Raw genomic sequence first — 21,209 nt, forward strand, 5'->3', positions numbered from 1 at the left:
ATGAGGATGGGAGTGAGTGATGAGAATATGAAAGAAAAAGATGAGAAGATGGGAGAGAGGGATGAGATGGAGGTGCGTTTGCAGTCCAGCGGACACGGAGGAGGAGGATATGTCCACATCTCTCTGGAGGAAGTGAAGAGCTTCTACCGGTTCTCACAGAGCTGTCAGCGGCTGCATAGTGAGTGTGTGTGTACATGTGTGTGTCATGCGTAGCTAACTCTTACTCTCACTGCTTCGAGGCAGTGGTGACAGTGTGTTTGAGTGAGGCTAAATGTGTGTTCACAGTGCACCTCCTGTGGACTGTACTGGATGTGTATTACCCAGGGTTGTATGTTTACAGTGTTAAAGGGTCTAATCAGCCACCCACCAGTGTAATAACATGCAGTACATAACCTTATTATGCTTAGTGGAGTGTCTCATCATGGAACTAATAAACACTGACTTAAACATCAGCCTTTTGGTCAACTCTGAATTAATGCATTACTGCATGAGTCTGATCGGTACGTTTTATGTGCTAGGATTTATGTGTGTTTTAAACGTTCATCTCCTTTTCACTGCGGTCAGTCTTATTGCACAAGGCAAGCTGTGTGAGAGAATGGATCCCTATTGTGTTCCGTGGTAATTGTTAAATGGTTATATCCTTATTTGCTCAGGGTGTTGCTGAATATGCGTAGGAAAGTATAATGGTAGTCAGTGTTAATCCAAGCCCCAGCTGAGCTACATTTAGAGTGCATATTTGCCTGAATATTTTGACATAAAATATTCACCCTGCCTTGGACTACAAAGTCTGTTATATTTTTTCAGCTTAAGACTTAATTTTAGCCTCATTGATGTGCACTTCAGGGAATGGAAGCTATTTAAAGGCATAGTTCACCCCAGAACCAAAAGCTTGTCAGATGTCCTTATACCTCCTGAAGTCGTCTGAAGTTGCGCTTCAGAGTCTGTTTTCCACACACCGTCTACTGGGTAGAACTCGCTACAGAGAGAATTCTGCAGGCCCCCGTCCTAAACCAATAGGAAAGATTGGCACCATGTTATTAGATGGCTTTAAACGGTGCCAATATTTCCATTTAATTTCACAATCTTTGTATGCCACTCACATTTCTGCATTTATTTCCCATTGACATCAATCAGTGGTGGTCGGTGCCATTTAAGATGAGGGAGGGCAATTCATTTTTTAAAATGAGTATGGCCTTATTTCTATTACAGCATATTGGATGACTGTCATTCATATTCCATTCACCCAGGTCAATGTAACATCAATAGGTTTAGGCTACTACATGATACTCGAATTTCCCTATACCCATCATGAGGTTGCTACAACCTAGCCTATGAATGAATGAATTTTTTGTAATCAAGGTGACAGACCGTGACACATTAAATACTGCCTTGCACGCTTTTGCCTGCATCTAGCTGATCTAGGGCATAATCATTAGTCCAACAGTTGCAAACAAGAGTTTCTATTGATAAAATTTGGGTATGTTTATCCCAATTTCATTCCGTTTGCTTCCGTTTTGAGAAACGTTTTTCAACAGAATCGGCGGAATGAATACACACTTAATCACACCCAAACACAGTTCACTTTCATAGCAGCCACATACAAACAGCATGCAACTTCGCTCGTTGTAATTTCTTCTCGCATCTACGCGCTGTCCTCCTCTCTCACCTTTTCCCTTCGCTTGTGGACCTTAGTGCACAACACATCAGCTGTCTATGACCAGGCAAAAAACACTTTCCAAGCCAAAGCTTCATATCATAACAGCTACACACAGCCAACATAGTTGTCACTATATTATCTAACGTTATAGTCAACATAGCTAATATAACTAATTAATTAGTAAACCCGCTACAATCATGCAGTACAGTGTACAGTCAGCAAGCACTTTAGCAGTTACACCAGTGGACCCTGGTGGCAATAAATTAATAAAACCAAAAGCTTACCTTAACTTGGAAGAGTTCCAGTGTTGGATATCCATAGCCAACTAGCTAACATAGAAGCCTTCTCTGTTTGAGCCAGGTGTTCGAATAGGCTAAACTAGCTAGCTAAGTAAGTGAAAGTGAAAAAAATATAGCTAGCTCTCTCTCCCCCTCACTCTCTTGCTTCTCCTTCATTTTTGAAGAAATGTATTTGTTCAAAACTGTTCAACTATTGTCTTTCTCTCTCTTTAAGTCAACTACTCACCACATTTTATACACTGCAGTGCTAGCTAGCTGTAGCTTATGCTTTCAGTACTAGATTCATTCTCTGAACCTTGGGTGGACAAAATGTCAGTTCATGCTGCAAGAGCTCTGACAGGTTGGAGGATGTTCTCTGGAAGTTGTCATAATTACTGTGGAAGTCTGTGGAAGGGGTGAAAACCATGAGCCTCCTAGGTTTTGTATTGAAGTCAATGTACCCAGAGGAGGACGGAAACTAGCTGTCCTCCGGCTACACCATGGGACTGCCCTACAGAGTGCTGTTGAGGCTACTGTAAAGCTTCATTGCAAAAGTGTTTTAATCAATTATTTGGTGACGTGGATATATTTAGTTTTTAGTTTTATTTAAAAATGATAGCTTTTTTTTTATGTTTCACTTTTTATTTTTATGAAATTCACTGAGGATGATGGTCCTCCCCTTTCTCCTCTGAGGAGCCTCCACTGACATCCATTCATGATTTACTTAAAAGTCAGAGTTTCAAGTGTGGATCTAATGGTAGGATTCAGCCCTAACAACACACTATGGGCTGGTTTCCCAGACACAGATTAAGGCCTGGATTAGAAATCACTCTCAATGGAATCCTCAGAACCAGTATTTGTCTGTGTCCAGAAAACAGTCCCTATACATTTTCCGCCACTTTCGGTCTGTTACACCTCAATGATTCCTAGTCATTCTTGACTTATTTCAGTTTCCTATTCATCCCATAGAACATCCTCTCTATCTGTCAGTGTAGATTTCAGTTTCCTCATCCCATCTGTGACCTTTCCCTGACCTCTGAACCTCACTGTGACCCCTCTGTAGCTCTCTGCATCGTCAGCATCTCTAGATACCGAACGGCCCAGACACTGACGCACAGCCCCTTCCTGTCCTATCCTTTATCCAACTCGTGTTACTCAAGTCCAGTGTAGACTGTTGTGTGCCTTGTGCTTGTGAAAGAGTCTATATGTTTTTGACTCGGCTACAGTAACAGATAATGATGATGAGGCTTTCTCTGTTAGACTTGGGTAAGATTTCAGTGTTTGTCTTGCTAAGAAGTGGCATGGATAATGGTGTTTTTTTTGTCTGTGCCTGATTGGACGCTATCTCTGTTTCTTTATGATTGAGCAGGGCTTATATGTACGCAATTGGTTTATTGAATTGTCTGTGAAACGTTCAGATTGATCATTGACCACCATGAAGGCTTGTCTGATTGTTTTGGCTTTGCTCTCTACCTCTATCCTGTTCTTTCTGTTTGTTGTTCCCTCCCTTGTTTTTCCCCTTCCATCTTGTCTTCCGTCTTCCATCTGTTCTTCCATCCCTCCTTTCCCAGGTTGTCTGTCTTTCATTGTGGTCGTATACTAATTCTCACAGCTGGTAATCCCAGGTGTGTCAGGCTATTGATAGTGTTTTATAAATGATAAATGTTGAAGTATGATTGTTTAATCATTAACCTAATTTCCGGTGCTGCACCTCTGCCAAATATGTGTTACGACGCCCAGGTTTCGAGTAAATGGCTTAATGAGAAAACACACACACACACACACACACAAGCCTGCCTGCCCTGGCAGCACCACCCAGGTTGCTGGTGAGGCGGACGTGACTGGGAATGGGCAGGAACAAGCAAATTGGCCTTAATGACTGTCTGGCATTCTGAACTGATGCGCAGAGAGTGACGGAGAAGGATAGCAGGATATAGAGACGTTGAGAAAGACAGAGACGGAGAGAGACCAGCCACTCCCTTTGGTAAACAAATACGCATACAGTGTCAGAGAAAGGAAATATGAAAGATTGGTTGTTGTTCTCTTGTACTATAAATGATCTCAAAAGCAACATTTTAGTTTTGAGGTATTTTCCTGTCCGATGGTTTGACAACTAAACTAGAGACAACTCTAATCCTTTATTGAATCAGTAGATGGTCTATTGTCTTATGAGCCCTAAATGTTCCTGCTCTAGAAATCCCCCTGAGATCATGTCTGCATCAGCTGGATGTTATCTTACACCAACACAGATTCCACAGGCCTTAAGTCACACCTCAGTCTTTCTTTTCCTGGTACGTTTATGGGAGGAGGGAACAAATGGTGTTTGAATAAAGAGACGGGAAAGTTATGTAATTAGTCCCATCAGTCAACAACAAGACAATCTATCATCTATTATTCAAATGTACGCAAACTATTCAGAAGGAAACTGCATCACACAGGTATAAGTGTTGCACGTAATGCAAACAAACAGTCAATCAGAGCAGTTTATCAACCACAACAATTACTTCCTTCAACTGAACAGGCCTGCCAAAGGTCAGCACTAATCTAATTCCATCAGTCACATTATAAATTAAAAGCTGATATCAACCGCCTAGATCACGTGTCAAACTCATTCCATGGAAGGCTGAGTGTCTGCAGGTTGTCTCTCCTCCCTTGTACTTGATTGATGAATTAAGGTCACTAATTAGTAAAGAACTCCCTCACCTGGTTGTCTAGGTCTTAATTGAAAGGAAAAACCAAAAACCCTCAGACGCCAAGCCCTTCATGGAATGACTTTGACACCCTGTTCTAGATGCTTCTGTCAATGTTTACAATGTACATTTACATTTACATTTTAGTCATTTAGCAGACGCTCTTATCCAGAGCGACTTACAGTTAGTGAGTGCATACATTATTATTATTACTTTTTTTCATACTGGCTCCCCGTGGGAATCGAACCCACAACCCTGGCGTTGCAAACGCCATGCTCTACCAACTGAGCTACATCCCTGCCGGCCATTCCCTCCCCTACACTGGACGACGCTGGGCCAATTGTGCGCCGCCCCATGGGTCTCCCGGTCGCGGCCGGCTACGACAGAGCCTGGATTCGAACCAGGATCTCTAGTGGCACAGCTAGCACTGCGATGCAGATGCTCTGTTTGTTTGCATTACGTGCAACACTTGTACCTGTGTGATGCAGTTTCCTTCTGAATAGTTTGTGTACATTTGAATAATAGATGATAGATTGTCTTGTTGTTGACTGATGGGACTAATTACATGACTAATAGCAGCCGGAGTCAGGTACTAATAACATTACATATGTTAGTGTTATGGGTGGGGTCCCCCCGGTCTCTGAGACAACTGTGAAGTGTGTGTTTGTGTGTACATGATGTGTGATACAGAAGTTGGTGCTGTGGGTGAGAGAAATCTACCTGTTTTAAGTAATCCCAGGGTCAAACATACTAGCTTTATTCTGGGTGGAACTTGTTGACAACTGAGCCTAGTACTTAGGCCACAGGTGTCAAACTCATTCCACTGAGGGCCAGGTGTCTGGGGGGTTTTCACTCCTCCCTTGTACTTGATTGATGAATTATTGATCACCTGGACACTAGGCCCTCCATGGAATGAGTTTGACACCCCTTACTTGGGCTCATAGCCAACATAGCAGGCCAGGCATGAGTCACAATCGGTTTCTTGGAAATTAAATGCTGAGACGTCTGTTGTGCACCATGCCCCGTGAGTAGATGCCTCGTGTCTCAAAGCAATCCAGCAGCCACAGGAAACTGGCCATTTCCTTTCCTAGAGTCAGCGTTCAGTGTCACCCAGATCACACACACTGTCCCTGTCTACTTCCTAGCTCCTGATTTCATATCAGTTATAATAATAATAATATGCCATTTAGCAGACGCTTTTATCCAAAGCGACTTACAGTCATGTGCGCATACATTTTTACGTATGGGTGGTCCCGGGGATCGAACCCACTACCCTGGCGTTACAAGCGCCATGCTCTACCAATTGAGCTACAGAGGACCACATCAGTTCAGGTCAGTATAGATATAGGAGATGAGATGAGACGAGGAGGGGAAGCCACTTTAGACTATTGAGACGCAGCCCTACAGTGGGACCATATGACAGGAAGGTTGTCAGCCATCCCATAATACAGTAGAACAGCTGACAGGCTAAATATCCATATGCTTCCTGGTTCCTGGGACTGTCTTCTCATAATGGGGACAAATACAGTAACGACAGTCTATTTTCATCACTACACCTGCAGAGAGACAATGTAAAAGGATTTGGATCAGACACACTTGGTATGCATCCCAAATGGCACCCTATTCACTTTATAGTGCACTACGTTTCACCAGAGCACTATATAGGGAGTAGGGAGCCATTTGGGATGCAAGCTTGTTTACTCCAGAGCCTATCCCTGTTGACTGACATCAGATGTGTTTGACTAATTAGGGCCTGAATTGATGTCTTTCAAAAGTAATTTAAGTGATGCATATTGTACGCATATTTATGCGTAACAATTACTCGGATAGCATTACCTATGTTATTGTCATGTTTATTGTCAAGTTATTATAATACACTGCTCAAAAAAATAAAGGGAACACGTAAACAACACAATGTAACTCCAAGTCAATCACACTTCTGTGAAATCAAACTGTCCACTTAGGAAGCAACACTGATTGACAATACATTTCACATGCTGTTGTGCAAATGGAGTAGACAACAGGTGGAAATTATAGGCAATTAGCAAGACACCCACAATAAAGGACTGGTTTCGCAGGTGGTGACCACAGACCACTTCTCCGTTCCTATGCTTCCTGGCTGATGTTTTGGTCACTTTTGAATGCTGGCGGTGCTTTCACTCTAGTGGTAGCATGAGACGGAGTCTACAACCCACACAATTGGCTCAGGTAGTGCAGCTCATCCAGGATGGCACATCAATGCGAGCTGTGGCAAGAAGGTTTGCTGTGTCTGTCAGCGTAGTGTCCAGAGCATGGAGGCGCTACCAGGAGACAGGCCAGTACATCAGGAGACGTGGAGGAGGCCGTAGGAGGGCAACAACCCAGCAGCAGGACTGCTACCTCCGCCTTTGTGCAAGGAGGAGCAGGAGGAGCACTGCCAGAGCCCTGCAAAATGACCTCCAGCAGGCCACAAATGTGCATGTGTCTGCTCAAACGGTCAGAAACAGACTCCATGAGGGTGGTATGAGGGCCCGACGTCCACAGGTGGGGGTTGTGCTTACAGCCCAACACCGTGCAGGACGTTTGGCATTTGCCAGAGAACACCAAGATTGGCAAATTCGCCACTGGCGCCCTGTGCTCTTCACAGATGAAAGCAGGTTCACACTGAGCACGTGACAGACGTGACAGAGTCTGGAGACGCCGTGGAGAACGTTCTGCTGCCTGCAACATCCTCCAGCATGACCGGTTTGGCGGTGGGTCAGTCATGGTGTGGGGTGGCATTTCTTTGGGGGGCCGCACAGCCCTCCATGTGCTCGCCAGAGGTAGCCTGACTGCCATTAGGTACCGAGATGAGATCCTCAGACCCCTTGTGAGACCATATGCTGGTGCGGTTGGCCCTGGGTTCCTCCTAATGCAAGACAATGCTAGACCTCATGTGGCTGGAGTGTGTCAGCAGTTCCTGCAAGAGGAAGGCATTGATGCTATGGACTGCCCGCCCGTTCCCCAGACCTGAATCCAATTGAGCACATCTGGGACATGTCTCGCTCTATCCACCAACGCCACGTTGCACCACAGACTGTCCAGGAGTTGGCGGATGCTTTAGTCCAGGTCTGGGAGGAGATCCCTCAGGAGACCATCCGCCACCTCATCAGGAGCATGCCCAGGCGTTGTAGGGAGGTCATACAGGCACGTGGAGGCCACACACACTGCTGAGCCTCATTTTGACTTGTTTTAAGGACATTACATCAAAGTTGGATCAGCCTGTAGTGTGGTTTTCCACTTTCATTTTGAGGGTGACTCCAAATCCAGACCTCCATGGGTTGATAAATGACCATGTGCGATGGGATCTGTGTAGTGTGTTAAGGGGATTTCCCACACTGAGTGTAACGGCGTCTCAGCTAGTCTCGTATTACTGCCTGAGGAGATTAGAGAAACACTACTCCAATCTGCAGCTCCGGACTACTTCTCAGACACAGAACTGCAAAGCAATTTATAACATTTCTGACATGCGTTTTTCTGGATTTTGTTGTTGTTATTCTGTCTCTCACTGTTCAAATAAACCCACCATTAAAATTATAGACTGATCATGTCTTTGTCAGTGAGCAAACGTACAAAATCAGCAGGGGATCAAATACTTTTTTCCCTCACTGTATATACTAGTTGTTGAGGTGGGATTGGTGTGGGGGTGTCCGTGGATGACTTTTGACCCCTTCTTTGGATTCCTCATGTCTTACTCATTGTTAGAAAAAAGTGTGGTCCAAATCGGATGTTAGATACTATAATTATTGATTATTATATGAATCCTATAAATTAAAATGGCCAATTTAGGTGCAATCAAATTAGCTTAATTTCTCAGAGATAAAACGACCCGTTTGGGGTTTAGGGTTAGGGAAAATAGGATTTTGAATGGGAATCAATTGTTTGGTCCCCACAAGGATAGTAAAACAAACGTGCGGTGTGTGTGTGACAGATCTAGGATCAGCTTAACACAAAACTGACCCTAGATCAGTGGGGGCAACTTCATGACTCTCCAGATCTCTGGCTGCATAAAAGGCCAGTAAATGGCATAGGTGGCATTGAGCTGGAGGCGGTCCCATACAGGCAGCTGCTCTGTGATATCATCACTCAGGCCCTGGCGCCTGATTGGCTGAGGGGTATCAGACAGAGAGGGGTCCCCCAGGGGGCTGTGTGAGGGACGATGGCTTTGGTACCAACCACATTCTGTCTGTCACTCCTCTTTATCTCCCCTTGATCTGATCCCAGACCAGTTTACACACCGATTAGAGATGTGTGAGGCGCACATGTATAGGCTTATCTGAGGGAATTACATCTGGCTTCTCTCTCTCTCTCTCTCTGTCTATTTCTCTCTCACTCTCTCTCTGTCTATTTCTTTCTCTCTCTCTGTCTATTTCTCTCTGTCTATTTCTCTCTGTCTCTCTCTCTCTCTCTCTCTGTCTCTCTCTGTCTCTCTCTCTCTCTCTCTGTCTCTCTCTCTCTCTCTCTCTGTCTTTCTCTCTCTCTCTCTCTCTCTCTCTGTGTGTGTCTGTATATTTTTCTCTCTCTCTCTCTGAGTCGTTTGTTTACGCTCTTTCAGTACCTGGGAGAGAGGGATCAGTGGGAGGTGTAACCTGAAACTGAGCCCAGTCTGGCTGAGTGTGTATATGGAGACAGCGGGGGAGGGATGGGGGTGTGGTGAGTGTGTGTGTGTGTGCTGCCCAGCGACGGAGCGTTCAGTGTACGGCTGAAGTCTCAGCACTCAGGCTGTGGAGGAATGGATGGCTGTCGCTCACACTACGGCTTATTCTGAGAGTGTGTGTTTGGGAGTGTGTGTGTTCTCCCAGGGGGAGAGGAGAGGGGGACAGGATGGCCCTCAACCGAGTGTCCCTGCTCTGCCATGACATCACCAGGATGTGGCTGCAACTCAACTTGATAACAGGTAAGGTGTTTGTTGTGCTTTTGTACACAGTGAGGTGGGAACTGTGTTTGTGTGGCAGGGGGCAGTGTTTGTGACTGACAGTGAGGTGGGAACTGTGTTTGTGTGGCAGGGGGCAGTGTTTGTGACTGACAGTGAGGTGGGAACTGTGTTTGTGTGGCAGGGGGCAGTGTTTGTGACTGACAGTGAGGTGGGAACTGTGTTTGTGTGGCAGGGGGCAGTGTTTGTGACTGACAGTGAGGTGGGAACTGTGTTTGTGTGGCAGGGGGCAGTGTTTGTGACTGACAGTGAGGTGGGAACTGTGTTTGTGTGGCAGGGGGCAGTGTTTGTGACTGACAGTGCATGTGACAGAAGATGGTGCGTGTGCAACTGTGTGTGACTGAGCGGTATTGTCAGAGAGGTGATAAAGTTCTACTTCAGTTTAATGCAAATATTTTCACACTTTTATATTTCAATTTCTGATATTTTAGCTTTGTTGTTTTGTGCTGTTTCAGTGTGGAACATCTTAATCTGTCCCTCCCACTTGCAAAAATACTATATTTGCATAAATGGAAATACTGTACCTGCATTTAATTGGTAACTGGTTACTAACAATCTTCAACTCCCAATGACTGTGTTTGTTTGCCCTGTGCCAAGCAATCGGGACTAGATTCTAGTAAATGGTCAACAAGAGAATTTGAATGAAAACACCCCGCCTCCCCCTATATTTTACAAAGTGGTCGTTTACATTTGCATGCCTGTGCACACCCAGGCCGTTGCACAGGGCGAGTCTCTTGTCTCAGTTTCTCCACTGCCAGATGGACAGGCTTTGGCATAAAGTGGGTTTAAACTCACCCGATCCTCTCAACACTCAGCCCTCGCAGTTGGCACCTCAGGTGTCACCCTCGCTGCCACGTCACAGATTAAGGGCTACGGAAGAGTCTTTGCTCTCTACCAATCTGCCAATCTGGATGGCTCGGTCATAACATGGGCAGAGCCAGCAGGAATCTGTGCCACGTTGTCATGGCAACACTTTCACTTCATTGACTGTCCATTCAATTGAGAAAACTGTAGCAGTTTGTTTTGTTGTTGTATTTTGCTTTGGTTTGAATTGATTCCAAAAGTATTTCAAATCCTTTCTGGGGGCTTAAGGAAGTTGTTTTTCTCAGTAGATTCTGCCTGGCTCAAGTCATGAGTTAACATGTTGTCTTAAACACGTGAGTTGACATCGATTAAGACAGTGAACCCACTTCCATCTGCTGAACTATTAAGCTCCAAGAGAGATTTTACAGTACAAGTGAAAACACATCCTTGGAGTCTTTTCTTTGGTATTTATCTCTCCTTTGTCAAACCAAGGGAAAGTTTGACTAGAGGCTTCATAGAAGAGATTGTTCTGTTTCCTTGGAATATCTGGTATGTGTGTGTTTGTGGTAGTAGCATGAGAGATTGGAGGGTGATGAACAGTGGTGTGTTGTCTGACTCTTACTTCCATTCAGTAACAGAGAGTGGTCCGCTGGTCAAGCAGAAAGACATTGTGCCACATTTCCTCCAGTCTCTCAGGGATAGGCCACAGACACAGATGTACACTACATGACCAAAAATATATGGACACCTGCTCGTCGAACATCTCATTCCAAAATCATGGGCATTAATATTGAGTTGGTCCCGACGCTTGGCGTTGCGCATGGTGATCTTAGGCTTGTGTGCGGCTGCTCGGCCATGGAAACCCATTTCATGTTGCTCCCGATGAACAGTTCTTGTGCTTACGTTGCTTCCAGAGGCAGTTTGGAACTCAGTAGTGAGTGTTGCAACTGAGGACAGACGATGTGTACGCGCTACGCGCTTCAGCAGTCCCATTCTATGAGCTTGTGTGGCCTACCACTTCGCGGCTGAGCCGTTGTTGCTCCTAGACGTTTCCACTTCACAATAACAGCACTTACAGTTGACCGGGGCAGCTCTAGCAGGACAGAAATTTGACAAACTGACTTGTTCGAAAGGTGGAATCCTATGACGGTGCCACGTTGAAATTCACTGATCTCTTCAGTGAGGCCATCATGCTGCCAATGTTTTTCTATGGATGTTGCAAAACCTGTCAGCAACGGGTGTGGCTGAAATAGCCGAATCCACAAATTTGAAAGGATGTCCACATACCTTTGTGTATATAGTGTAGCTTACAGGGCAGTACACTAGCCACCATGATGACACCTGACGCTCCATGGCAAAAAGGATTTGACAAAGACTGAACAGTAGCCACATATTGCAGCTGATCATGTAGAAATATTCTAACCATTACAGATTTACTCCTATCCAGAGATTTATGGGATGGGGATGGTCAGAACACACACACACACACACACAGTGGGCACGCATGGCAACAGGGCAACGGTGGCCGTTTGACCCAGTTATCGTGTGTGTGTGTGTGTGTGTTATTATCCCCATGGCAGATGGTGATATGGTAAACCCTGACTGTAATACCATAATAGAACTGGGTTCCCCCCACATACAATGATACACACACACACTAATACACACACACACTAATACACACACACACACAGCTGTGGAATGGCTGTTCATCCCTTACTTGTCCTCTTACTCACACACAGCTGCCCATCTCCCTGCCACACCACCACACACACAGCTGCCCATCTCCCTGCCACACCACCACACACACAGCTGCCCATCTCCCTGCCACACCACCACACACACAGCTGCTCCATCATCAACTATACCTACACAGCATGGCGCTCCACGCCACACACACACACACACTTCCACAACCCAAATACAATCTGTTGCCTTCCAGTCCACATACCAAGACTGCCCTGCCCACCCTGCCCATACACCACATACCACACCAACACATGAAGTTAATGCATGGATCAGCGAACAAAGGGGTTAGCCATAGGGGTTAAATAAAGGGGAGGGGAAGGGAGTGGAATGGAGGGGTTCGGGGTTAATATCAGACTGGGTGATTATACTGTATTTTTCAAGGGCGACATCAAAGACTGTACCACCTGTGATCGTGACTTTGTCCTTCAGACCAGACGTGTAAAGGCAAGGACAAAGGCAAGGATGTCTTTCCAGGCTGCTAACATGTGTTTAACCGCCTGCTGCTTGTGGGAACATGATGACCGAACAAAGAGAGAGCGGCTGTGTTATTTTATGGGATTGGAGAGGGAGTAGCACGCTGTCTACTGCACAGAGGCATGGTAACTACCATGTTGGTGCATGGGTGAAAATGGGGGTGAACTTTGTGTCAGTGTTGTCACACAATCATGTGAAAGGAATGTCATGACTGCAGTGAAAATGCATGGTAAACTATTCAACAAACTGTTGGTCAGATCTTTTTTAGCTTTGATGGCGTTCGATGAAACGCATAGAAGGAACATGAAGAGAGGGGCCTCTGTAGAATGGATTTCGTTTTCTGAGTCTCTCGTGGAATCTCCTACATTACTGGAAAGAGCTGTGTAGTTGTCTTCCCAGCCCCCACAGCTCAACCAGAGCCATGTCTCCACATTAACAATGTAGGCATTAGTAATAGAACCCTGGCCTCCTTTCAATGGAGTATCTCTCTCCCTCTTCCTTTCAATGGAGGATGTGTCTCCCTCCTCCTTTCAATGGAGTATGTCTCTCCCTCCTCTTTTCAATGGAGTATCTCTCTCCCTCCTCCTTTCAATGGAGTATCTCTCTCCCTCCTCCTTTCAATGGAGTATGTCTCTCCCTCCTCCTTTCAATGGAGTATCTCTCTCCCTCCTCCTTTCAATGGAGTATCTCTCTCCCTCCTCCTTTCAATGGAGTATCTCTCTCCCTCCTCCTTTCAATGGAGTATCTCTCTCCCTCCTTCTTTCAATGGAGTATCTCTCTCCCTCCTCCTTTCAATGGAGTATCTCTCGCCCTCCTCCTTTCAATGGAGTATCTCTCTCCCTCCTCCTTTCAATGGAGTATCTCTCTCCCTCCTCCTTTTTCCCCTTTTCTCGCCCTCCTCCTTTTCCCCATTTCTCCCCTGTTCTCTGTGAGCTGTCATCCATCCAGATCTGAGCTGTAATCTGTGAGGTTATACAATAGTTTTAAGACAGGAAGGAATATGATGAGATATAAAACGTTACATGATAGTAATGTGTTGCATAGAGCAGAAATAATGATCTGTTTTCAGGTCAGCTCTATTTACATTTCTATCTGCAACATTGTAAACCTTGAACTTCACTGATTAAGCCCCTGATCTGATTGTGAATGAGTGGCGAGGGGGGGAAAGAGGTCGAGGGGGGGGGGAAGGGTGGCATTCCTGGCCCCCATCAACCTCAAAACTTGGGTTCTGTGTTGGCCTGGTTGGGAGGAAGTTGGGGGTGTTGTGAGGTTTTGTGTTGCTTAAGAGTTCCCTGGCTGGCACAGGCCTGTTTTTGGTGGCTTTTCCCTGTATTTCAGTTGGAGCTCTCACAGACCACAGTGACGAGACTGAACACGTCTCTGCACACCACATACAATGCAGTCAGTGAGAATGGTAGGGTATGGCCCTTAGTTCTCAATCGCACTGAATGGGTTAGAGATGCTCTGAAAAGAGCCGTTCCTTCCCTCTAATACCAGGAAGAAAGAGGGAAAAACACAGAGAGAGATGTACTGTAAGGTCTATTTTTAGAAGACATGTTTGTATAAACTTATGTTAGATTTATTAGAGAAACAGAAACACACACACACCCTTCGCTCAGAGGCAGCTTCTCTCTAGGTTGTGTGTGTGTGTGAGTTTCTGGGTCTGGGTTTGGGCCAGAGTGTTATCCTAACCATGCTATTAAACTAACTAACTCTCTGGGTTTATAGGATAAGAGTCTGAGAGAAGACTGTAGTGGCAGCTGGCTGTAAGACTCCTGTAAGACTGAGCTGTTACCTACTGCCCAGGGCTGTAAGACTGAGCTGTTACCTACTGCCCAGGGCTGTAAGACTGAGCTGTTACCTACTGCCCAGGGCTGTAAGACTGAGCTCTTACCTACTGCCCAGGGCTGTAAGACTGAGCTGTTACCTACTGCCCAGGGCTGTAAGACTGAGCTCTTACCTACTGCCCAGGGCTGTAAGACTGAACTGTTACCTACTGCCAGGGCTGTAAGACAGAGCTGTTACCTACTGCCCAGGGCTGTAAGACTGAGCTGCAACCTACTGCCCAGGGCTGTAAGACTGAGCTGTTACCTACTGCCCAGGGCTGTAAGACTGAGCTGCAACCTACTGCCCAGGGCTGCCTGTCCATCTGTCCTGATGCATTACACCAACATCAGACTGAATACTGACAGTGACTGCGAACATGCATGTCTATGGTTCTAGAATAGACTGCATTAGTGTTTCTCAACCTTGATCCTTATGGACCCACTCACTGTGTGGATGCGAGTCTTACCGGCTCCAGCTGGTCGTAGCTAGCTAAGCCTGACCGGTTGACGTCACTTTCCCTGACACCTGATGTTGGTCCCCCCTGAAACGTGACCGCAGGGTTTTCTGGTTTATACTGATGAGGGTTGATTTTGGAGAGCATGGTATAAAACCCACACAGGTACATGAGCATTAGTTAGATTTTTTTTGCATCATTGCAAACAATTTTTATTCAAAATTAGTTAAGAAAAGAGTAAAAAAGTATTTTTATAAGCTCACATTGGCAGTGGCGATTTTAGCATGTAAATCTTGGCAAACAAAAAAAAATAAAAAATGCATGCCAGCAAAGCCACTACACAACACTAAACAATACATTAATTGCACTATAACGGTGACAAACGGTGCCCTCAAACTGTTAGGGCCTACATAAAGCTGTCCCGACAGCGGAGCTTTCTTTTCAGCACCATGTAGTGAATCCTTACCACTGCTACACCTGGTTATCAGCAGAGCCTTGTCTGGCAGCGAAACACTTCATTCATCCTCATTTACTGCCTTTTGAAAAAAATTATAGCTGATATGTCTGGCTTGCCTAAACAAATGTGGTTTCTACTGACAATTGACATGTACAAACAATTTGAGATGTACAAAGGGGATGACGAGCGGATAAGAGGCAATCCGTAATTTTTATTAAGAGATGAATGAGCGAGCTAGGACGGATGTAGTCAATATAACTATTTGTTCAGCACTTTTGAAATGTACAGCGACACAATTCAGAACATGGGCCGTTCTTACAGTGTTCTCCCTTCACACCAAGTCAGAACCGTAGGATAAATAAAGGGGGCATATAATCAGACAATGAAAGCTATTACAATATTCGATGATTACATTTCTCTAAAACAGGCTATAGGCTACAGTAGGCTAAATAATGAGGGGGAAAGGGACCAAATTATTAGGGTGAGGCACATGGGCTACTAACAGCTTACTACACAACATACACTTAGTATTACTTTCTTAGCTATAGTATACATATCTCCCTGGCATATTCCATCATTTCTGCAGCAGCATACAATACATTTTTGGACTCACCTTGTTGTGCTGTGCTCACTTGAACAGGAAGGTGGTGTGGCAGTCCTTCGTGGGCGAATTTTGTCATCAAACTTTGTCATTAAATTCTGGCATTCTCTGGATTTATGGTGCTTTCAAGAAAACTGGGAACTCGAAAAAAAAACAAGGTTGAATCATGACGTCAGTGATCTTCAGGTCGAAGCTCTATAAAGAGGCCTGCTATCCCGACTTGGAATTCTGAGTTGTATGAGCGTATTTTGCCAGTCGGTTTTTTTTCTGAGTTCCCAGTTGTTTTGAACGCGGCAGGACTCGGATTGACAGCATGGCCAATTGTATTCAACCTTTTATGGCCCATGGTGTTGAATGTTTATCATTTTAAGCTTGGAAAAGAGACCCTTAAACCCAGACTTGGACCACACACCCTCTCCACTGAATAGCAGGCTAGTGATTGCTTTGCAATGCTTGCAGTTACCCACTGATTCCTTCCAAACCACTCATTGTTGATTTTGCGATTTCCAACTTGTTGTGTAATGTTTTGTCCAATGACCGACGAGCACCAATACATTTTATCTGTATTTTCTCTTCATAATTTCTCTTCATATGACAAGGATTGAAAAGTAGATTGTCGACTTGATTCATGATGATGACTGCTAGCTTGCTAGCTAAGATTTTGAAAGTATGATGTTGACATGATCAGTCCAATCAAAGCTATCTGTGGCCAATGACCTTGAGCCTTCTTGGATGGGCACTTCTAATGTAACTCTATGGCAGCACCCAAGAGGCTTGAATTTTCTAGCTCTACCTGTAGATTTTGCGGTAATGTAGTGTCCCCATGAGTGACAGAACACCGAGCCAATCACGGTGCAACTAGAGAACATTACCAACCCCTACGCTCCATATTTTCCGCTGGCTGCCCCACCACCTCAGAAAGCAATGATCTAGGCTGAAACACCGGCATTTTGGAGCTGCCTTACTCAAGAAAGCAGAAAAGAGACCATGTTTGTATGCGGTTTTATTAAGTCAATGATACCATTTTGTTTTACATTGTTTGCACACTGATATGTGACACATATTAATGCCAAAATAACATACAAAACAGGCAACAGCAACAACAAAAAAGTTGGCTATATCTAGACAGATGAAAAGCATGGTTTAATGACCCACTGACAGAGTAAACACACAGCGCTTTGCTGGCAAGAGGCGTGTCATTAGTTATTAGGTAAACTGTAAGCTCTTTATCCTGGAGATGCTACTGTTGTTGAAACAATGATCTTTCTACTGTTTGTGCAAGTGTGCATGCAACCATCAATGTCTCAATATCTCTTGGAGAACGTTGGATGCTCTTTCAGCCTATGTGGATGTATGTGTGGTTCTATTGTGGTTCACTCTGCCCTGGTGTGATAAACAGCGGCTGCTTTTACTGGGACAATGAGTGGGATTCGTTTCCCAGGCAGGGCCCAGACACAACAAAAGATGGAGGGGGGAGGGTAGTGGGAAAGTGTGCGTCTTTAATCCCTTAGCTGGCATAAAGACCCTGAAAATACCACTGATGTCAGAAGCTGTTGGCCAATGTCTTCAGTTACAGCTAATACTGAAACTGGAGAAATACATTGAACTGTGTGTTTGCTTAGTACTCTGATCCCATCCCTCAACACATGATGCCAACAGCACCATACACGACCCCCTGTCAACACACAGGATGCCAACAGCACCATACACTACCCCCTGTTAACACACAGGATGCCAACAGCACCATACAGGACCTCCTGTCAATACATGCCAACAGCACCATACACTACCCTCTGTCAACACATGATGCCAACAGCACCATACACTACTCCCTGTCAACACATGATGCCAACAGCACCATACACTATCCCCTGCAACCACTCTCACATCTCACCAATACACTCCCTTACTGCCAGCCAACGCACAGTATGACACACACTCACACACACGGCATTGCCAACTCCCAAGACCACTACCATACCCACCCAACAACCCCCTCTTTCCGCTAGTTTTTCGCCCTCTCTCCCCCTCTCTCACTCTCTCTCACACACACACACACACACACACACACACACAGACACATAGGGTTCTGGAGTCCAAAACAGATTATTATAATCCACACTGTTCATGGGGAGGAAATAAAGGTTGTTTACTGCCCTCTCCCCCTCCCCTCACTCTCTCCCACTACCCTCAACCTCTCCCCACTTTCCCCCTCAGCCTCTCCCCTCTCTCCCCCTCCCCTCAGCTCTCCCATCTCTCCCCCTCCCCTCAGCTCTCCCATCTCTCCCCCTCCCCTCAGCTCTCCCCTCTCTCTCTTTCTCACTGAGAATGGGACTGAAAGTTGGAGAAAAGGGGAATTTGGGGGGATATCTCCTTGAGAAGTGGGTCAGTGGGTCCTCTGCAGAGTCCTCTGCTCCTCTCTCTGTCATGTCATCCCAGGTGCACAGTGTGACTAATACTATGCTCTATTATTGTAAATACAGTATATTACTGTAACTGTCATCTATTATTGTAAATACTGTATGTAACTGTAACTGATTTGTTTTGTCTCTCCTATCTTCCAGATGACATCATGCAGCAGGAGAGTGATCGTCTGTTCGCCGCAGACATCGATCCTGACCTCAGGAAACAGTTTGCCTTCCTCTCAGGTCAGTCTCATTATTTTCCCTCCATTGCTACCTCCTTCATATTTGCCTCTAATAGTGGTACAATCCCAAACATCTAAGTGACCCAATCCCAAGACGCTATGCCAAGGCCCTTGAAGATCGTGAATAATTAATCGCCACGGCGATCCACTTGGCAACCTGGCCCGGCAACGGTTGGAAGAGCCAAGTGTGTGTGGCACTATGTGCTGCTGTGATTGGCTGCTGAGTGTGTGACTGAATTTAACACTCTACCCATTGAGAGCGAGAGAGTGTGTGTGTGTGTGTGTGTCTCTAACTGAATTTCACAAGCTTCAGCTCCTAACTGTCTATCTTTTCTGGTTGCTGTTACATGTCTTGCCTGGAGCCTGTTCTTTGGTTGTGTACAGTCTGTGTACAGAGTATATTTGTCTTTACATCTCTCGGTCAGTGTGTTTAATAACTCTGTGGTTGCCAGGGGTGATGTGCGTATGTGTGTGTGTTTTTGTTCATGACCGCTATCCACCCTCTGAGGAGTCATATGACCACACAGCTAAGTCTGATGAAGATGACCCTTGGTCTATTTCTAATTCAGACTTCTACGCTACACCCTAAGTACACCACTAGAATGACTCCAAGCCCAGCGTGTGAGAGTGTGACGCAGCAATACTGTTTTAGCTGGGTCACTAAAGACTCCTGCTGCAGGACAGGGAATGTGTAACTGTTCCTTCCCTGTTCTCCCTGTGTGTTCTCTCCTCTGTGTGGAGGTTGGATGTGCCTCCAGGCCTAGTTTTGTGTTGTAGTCATTAACCTCTCTGGTCCTCCTCTAGTTCCCCGCTCAGTCAGGGGCCTGTATGGCACACATACACACATGGCACCAGATGGAGCAGGGCACAGTGCTATGGTTCTGCTGGACTGGCCCGGCTGGTGCAGAGAGAGATTCACACACACAAACTGTCTGTCTCATTGTCTCTACTCACACCTGTACATTTCTCGTTCCCTGTGCTCTCCTGCAGCACTAAATCAAATCAAAATTGATTTGTCACATGCGCCGAATACAACAGGTGTAGACTTTACAGTGTGGTCCTCTGTAGCTCAGCTGGTAGAGCACGGCGCTTGTAACGCTAAGGTAGTGGGTTCAATCCCCGGGACCACCCATACACAAAAATGTATGCACGCATGACTGTAAGTCGCTTTGGATAAAAGCGTCTGCTAAATGGCATATTATTATTATTTATATTATTTACCGTGAAATGCTTACTTACGAGCCCTTTCCCAACAACCCAGAGTTAAAAAGGAAGAAAAATGATCAAATAGAAAACATTCTAATATCAGCCTGCAGAGCCCCAGTAACACCAGGCTTTGTTGAGAGAAGATAGATCCTGTCTCATCCTTTAATCTGCCCCTCCCCCACTCAGACAGTCACATGAATCCTCTGGGTCAGTGGTTCTCAAACCTCTCCTCGGGGACCCCCAGACGTTTCACAATTTGGTTGTAGCTCTGAACTAGTTCACCTGATTCAACTAGTCAAGGGCTTGATGATTAGTTGACAAGTTGAATCCGGTGTGCTAGCTGTGGAATAGTTGAAATACATGGACGGCTGGGGATCCTCGAGGAGAGGCTTGAGAACCACTGCTCTGCTCTGGGTGTTCATCTCACTGGGGTGGGTGGGTTAGCTATATATCTAACAGAAGAATAATGGACATTATCAATATGATGTACATGAACGTTTTAAAACGCATGAAATAAAATGATTCCAAAGCTATCTATCTTGTCACTATGTCTATTCTGTGGGGGTCTGAAAAGGGGGTCTGGGGGGTGGTACGCGCTGTCTAATTGAGAGCAGAATTATGGCCAATAATCAAACGTCCCCATTTTTTCCCCCAGGGGGCCGAGGGGAGAACGGCAGTCCTATCATCGTGTTCCCAGACTTCCCTGCGTTCGGCGAGCTCCAGGAGGAGGAGTTCCACAACGTGCTGACCTACCTGACCAGTGTGCCCAGGTGACACACACAATGCAATGCACACTCATATGCTTGAACTTGTCATTTCTTTGTAAAGTTGAGGAAGTGGTGTGTGGTACCATAGCCTGCCAGCAGATGTCAGTGTAGAACTATTTTCACAGTTCCTTTGTTTGAACAGAACAATGAATCTCCATCCATACAACAAAGTGAACTTGTCTTATGCAGGACTGTATCTTAACCATTATAGTTGGCATCTATATTACACCTCAAAGTTGCTGCAGCTGGTACATGTGTTGTATGTCCTGGAGGTTATGCTAGTCCTGTTTATATACAGGAACAACCTTCTTGGCCAGATATCCCATGATATTCTCTATCTCAATAGGAATTCCAGATATTAACAAATGTTGAATAAATATAAAAAGTAATACAATGATCCGTATCCTCCCCTCCCCATTAGCTACTGGTGAAAGCTTTAACCCCTGACCCCTGGGTCCTGTGGGAGTTGGCCAGGGGGGCTGGGAGAGACGGAGCATGACTGGTGTAGAGGACAGGAGATGGAGGTGTTAATGAAAGAGACTCCTGTATATCTAATGTCCTCTGGGGTCCATTGGTTAAAAGACTCCAGGGCTCAGCTACTATATGGAAGCAGCTTGTCATAGACAGGAGTTCTGGCAAAGATGTAA

The 21,209-nt window shown here is 45.5% G+C and overlaps 1 protein-coding gene across 1 annotated transcript in view; it reads left to right on the plus strand.

Moving 5' to 3' along the window:
* LOC311123610 (guanine nucleotide exchange factor DBS-like) overlaps positions 1-21,209 on the plus strand; it is a gene marked incomplete at its 5' end in the record, with an annotated part of 46,052 nt that continues 24,843 nt past the window's right edge. Inside the window, 3 exons of the mRNA XM_084197843.1 lie at positions 1-178; positions 18,507-18,590; positions 20,451-20,565. Of these exons, the coding sequence (XP_084053969.1) occupies positions 1-178; positions 18,507-18,590; positions 20,451-20,565 (377 nt within the window). The remainder of the gene's footprint in view (positions 179-18,506; positions 18,591-20,450; positions 20,566-21,209) is intronic.

Source organism: Coregonus lavaretus (genome assembly GCF_964263955.1).
Source record: "Coregonus lavaretus genome assembly, contig: HAP1_SCAFFOLD_638, whole genome shotgun sequence".
Lineage (NCBI taxonomy): Eukaryota > Metazoa > Chordata > Actinopteri > Salmoniformes > Salmonidae > Coregonus > Coregonus lavaretus.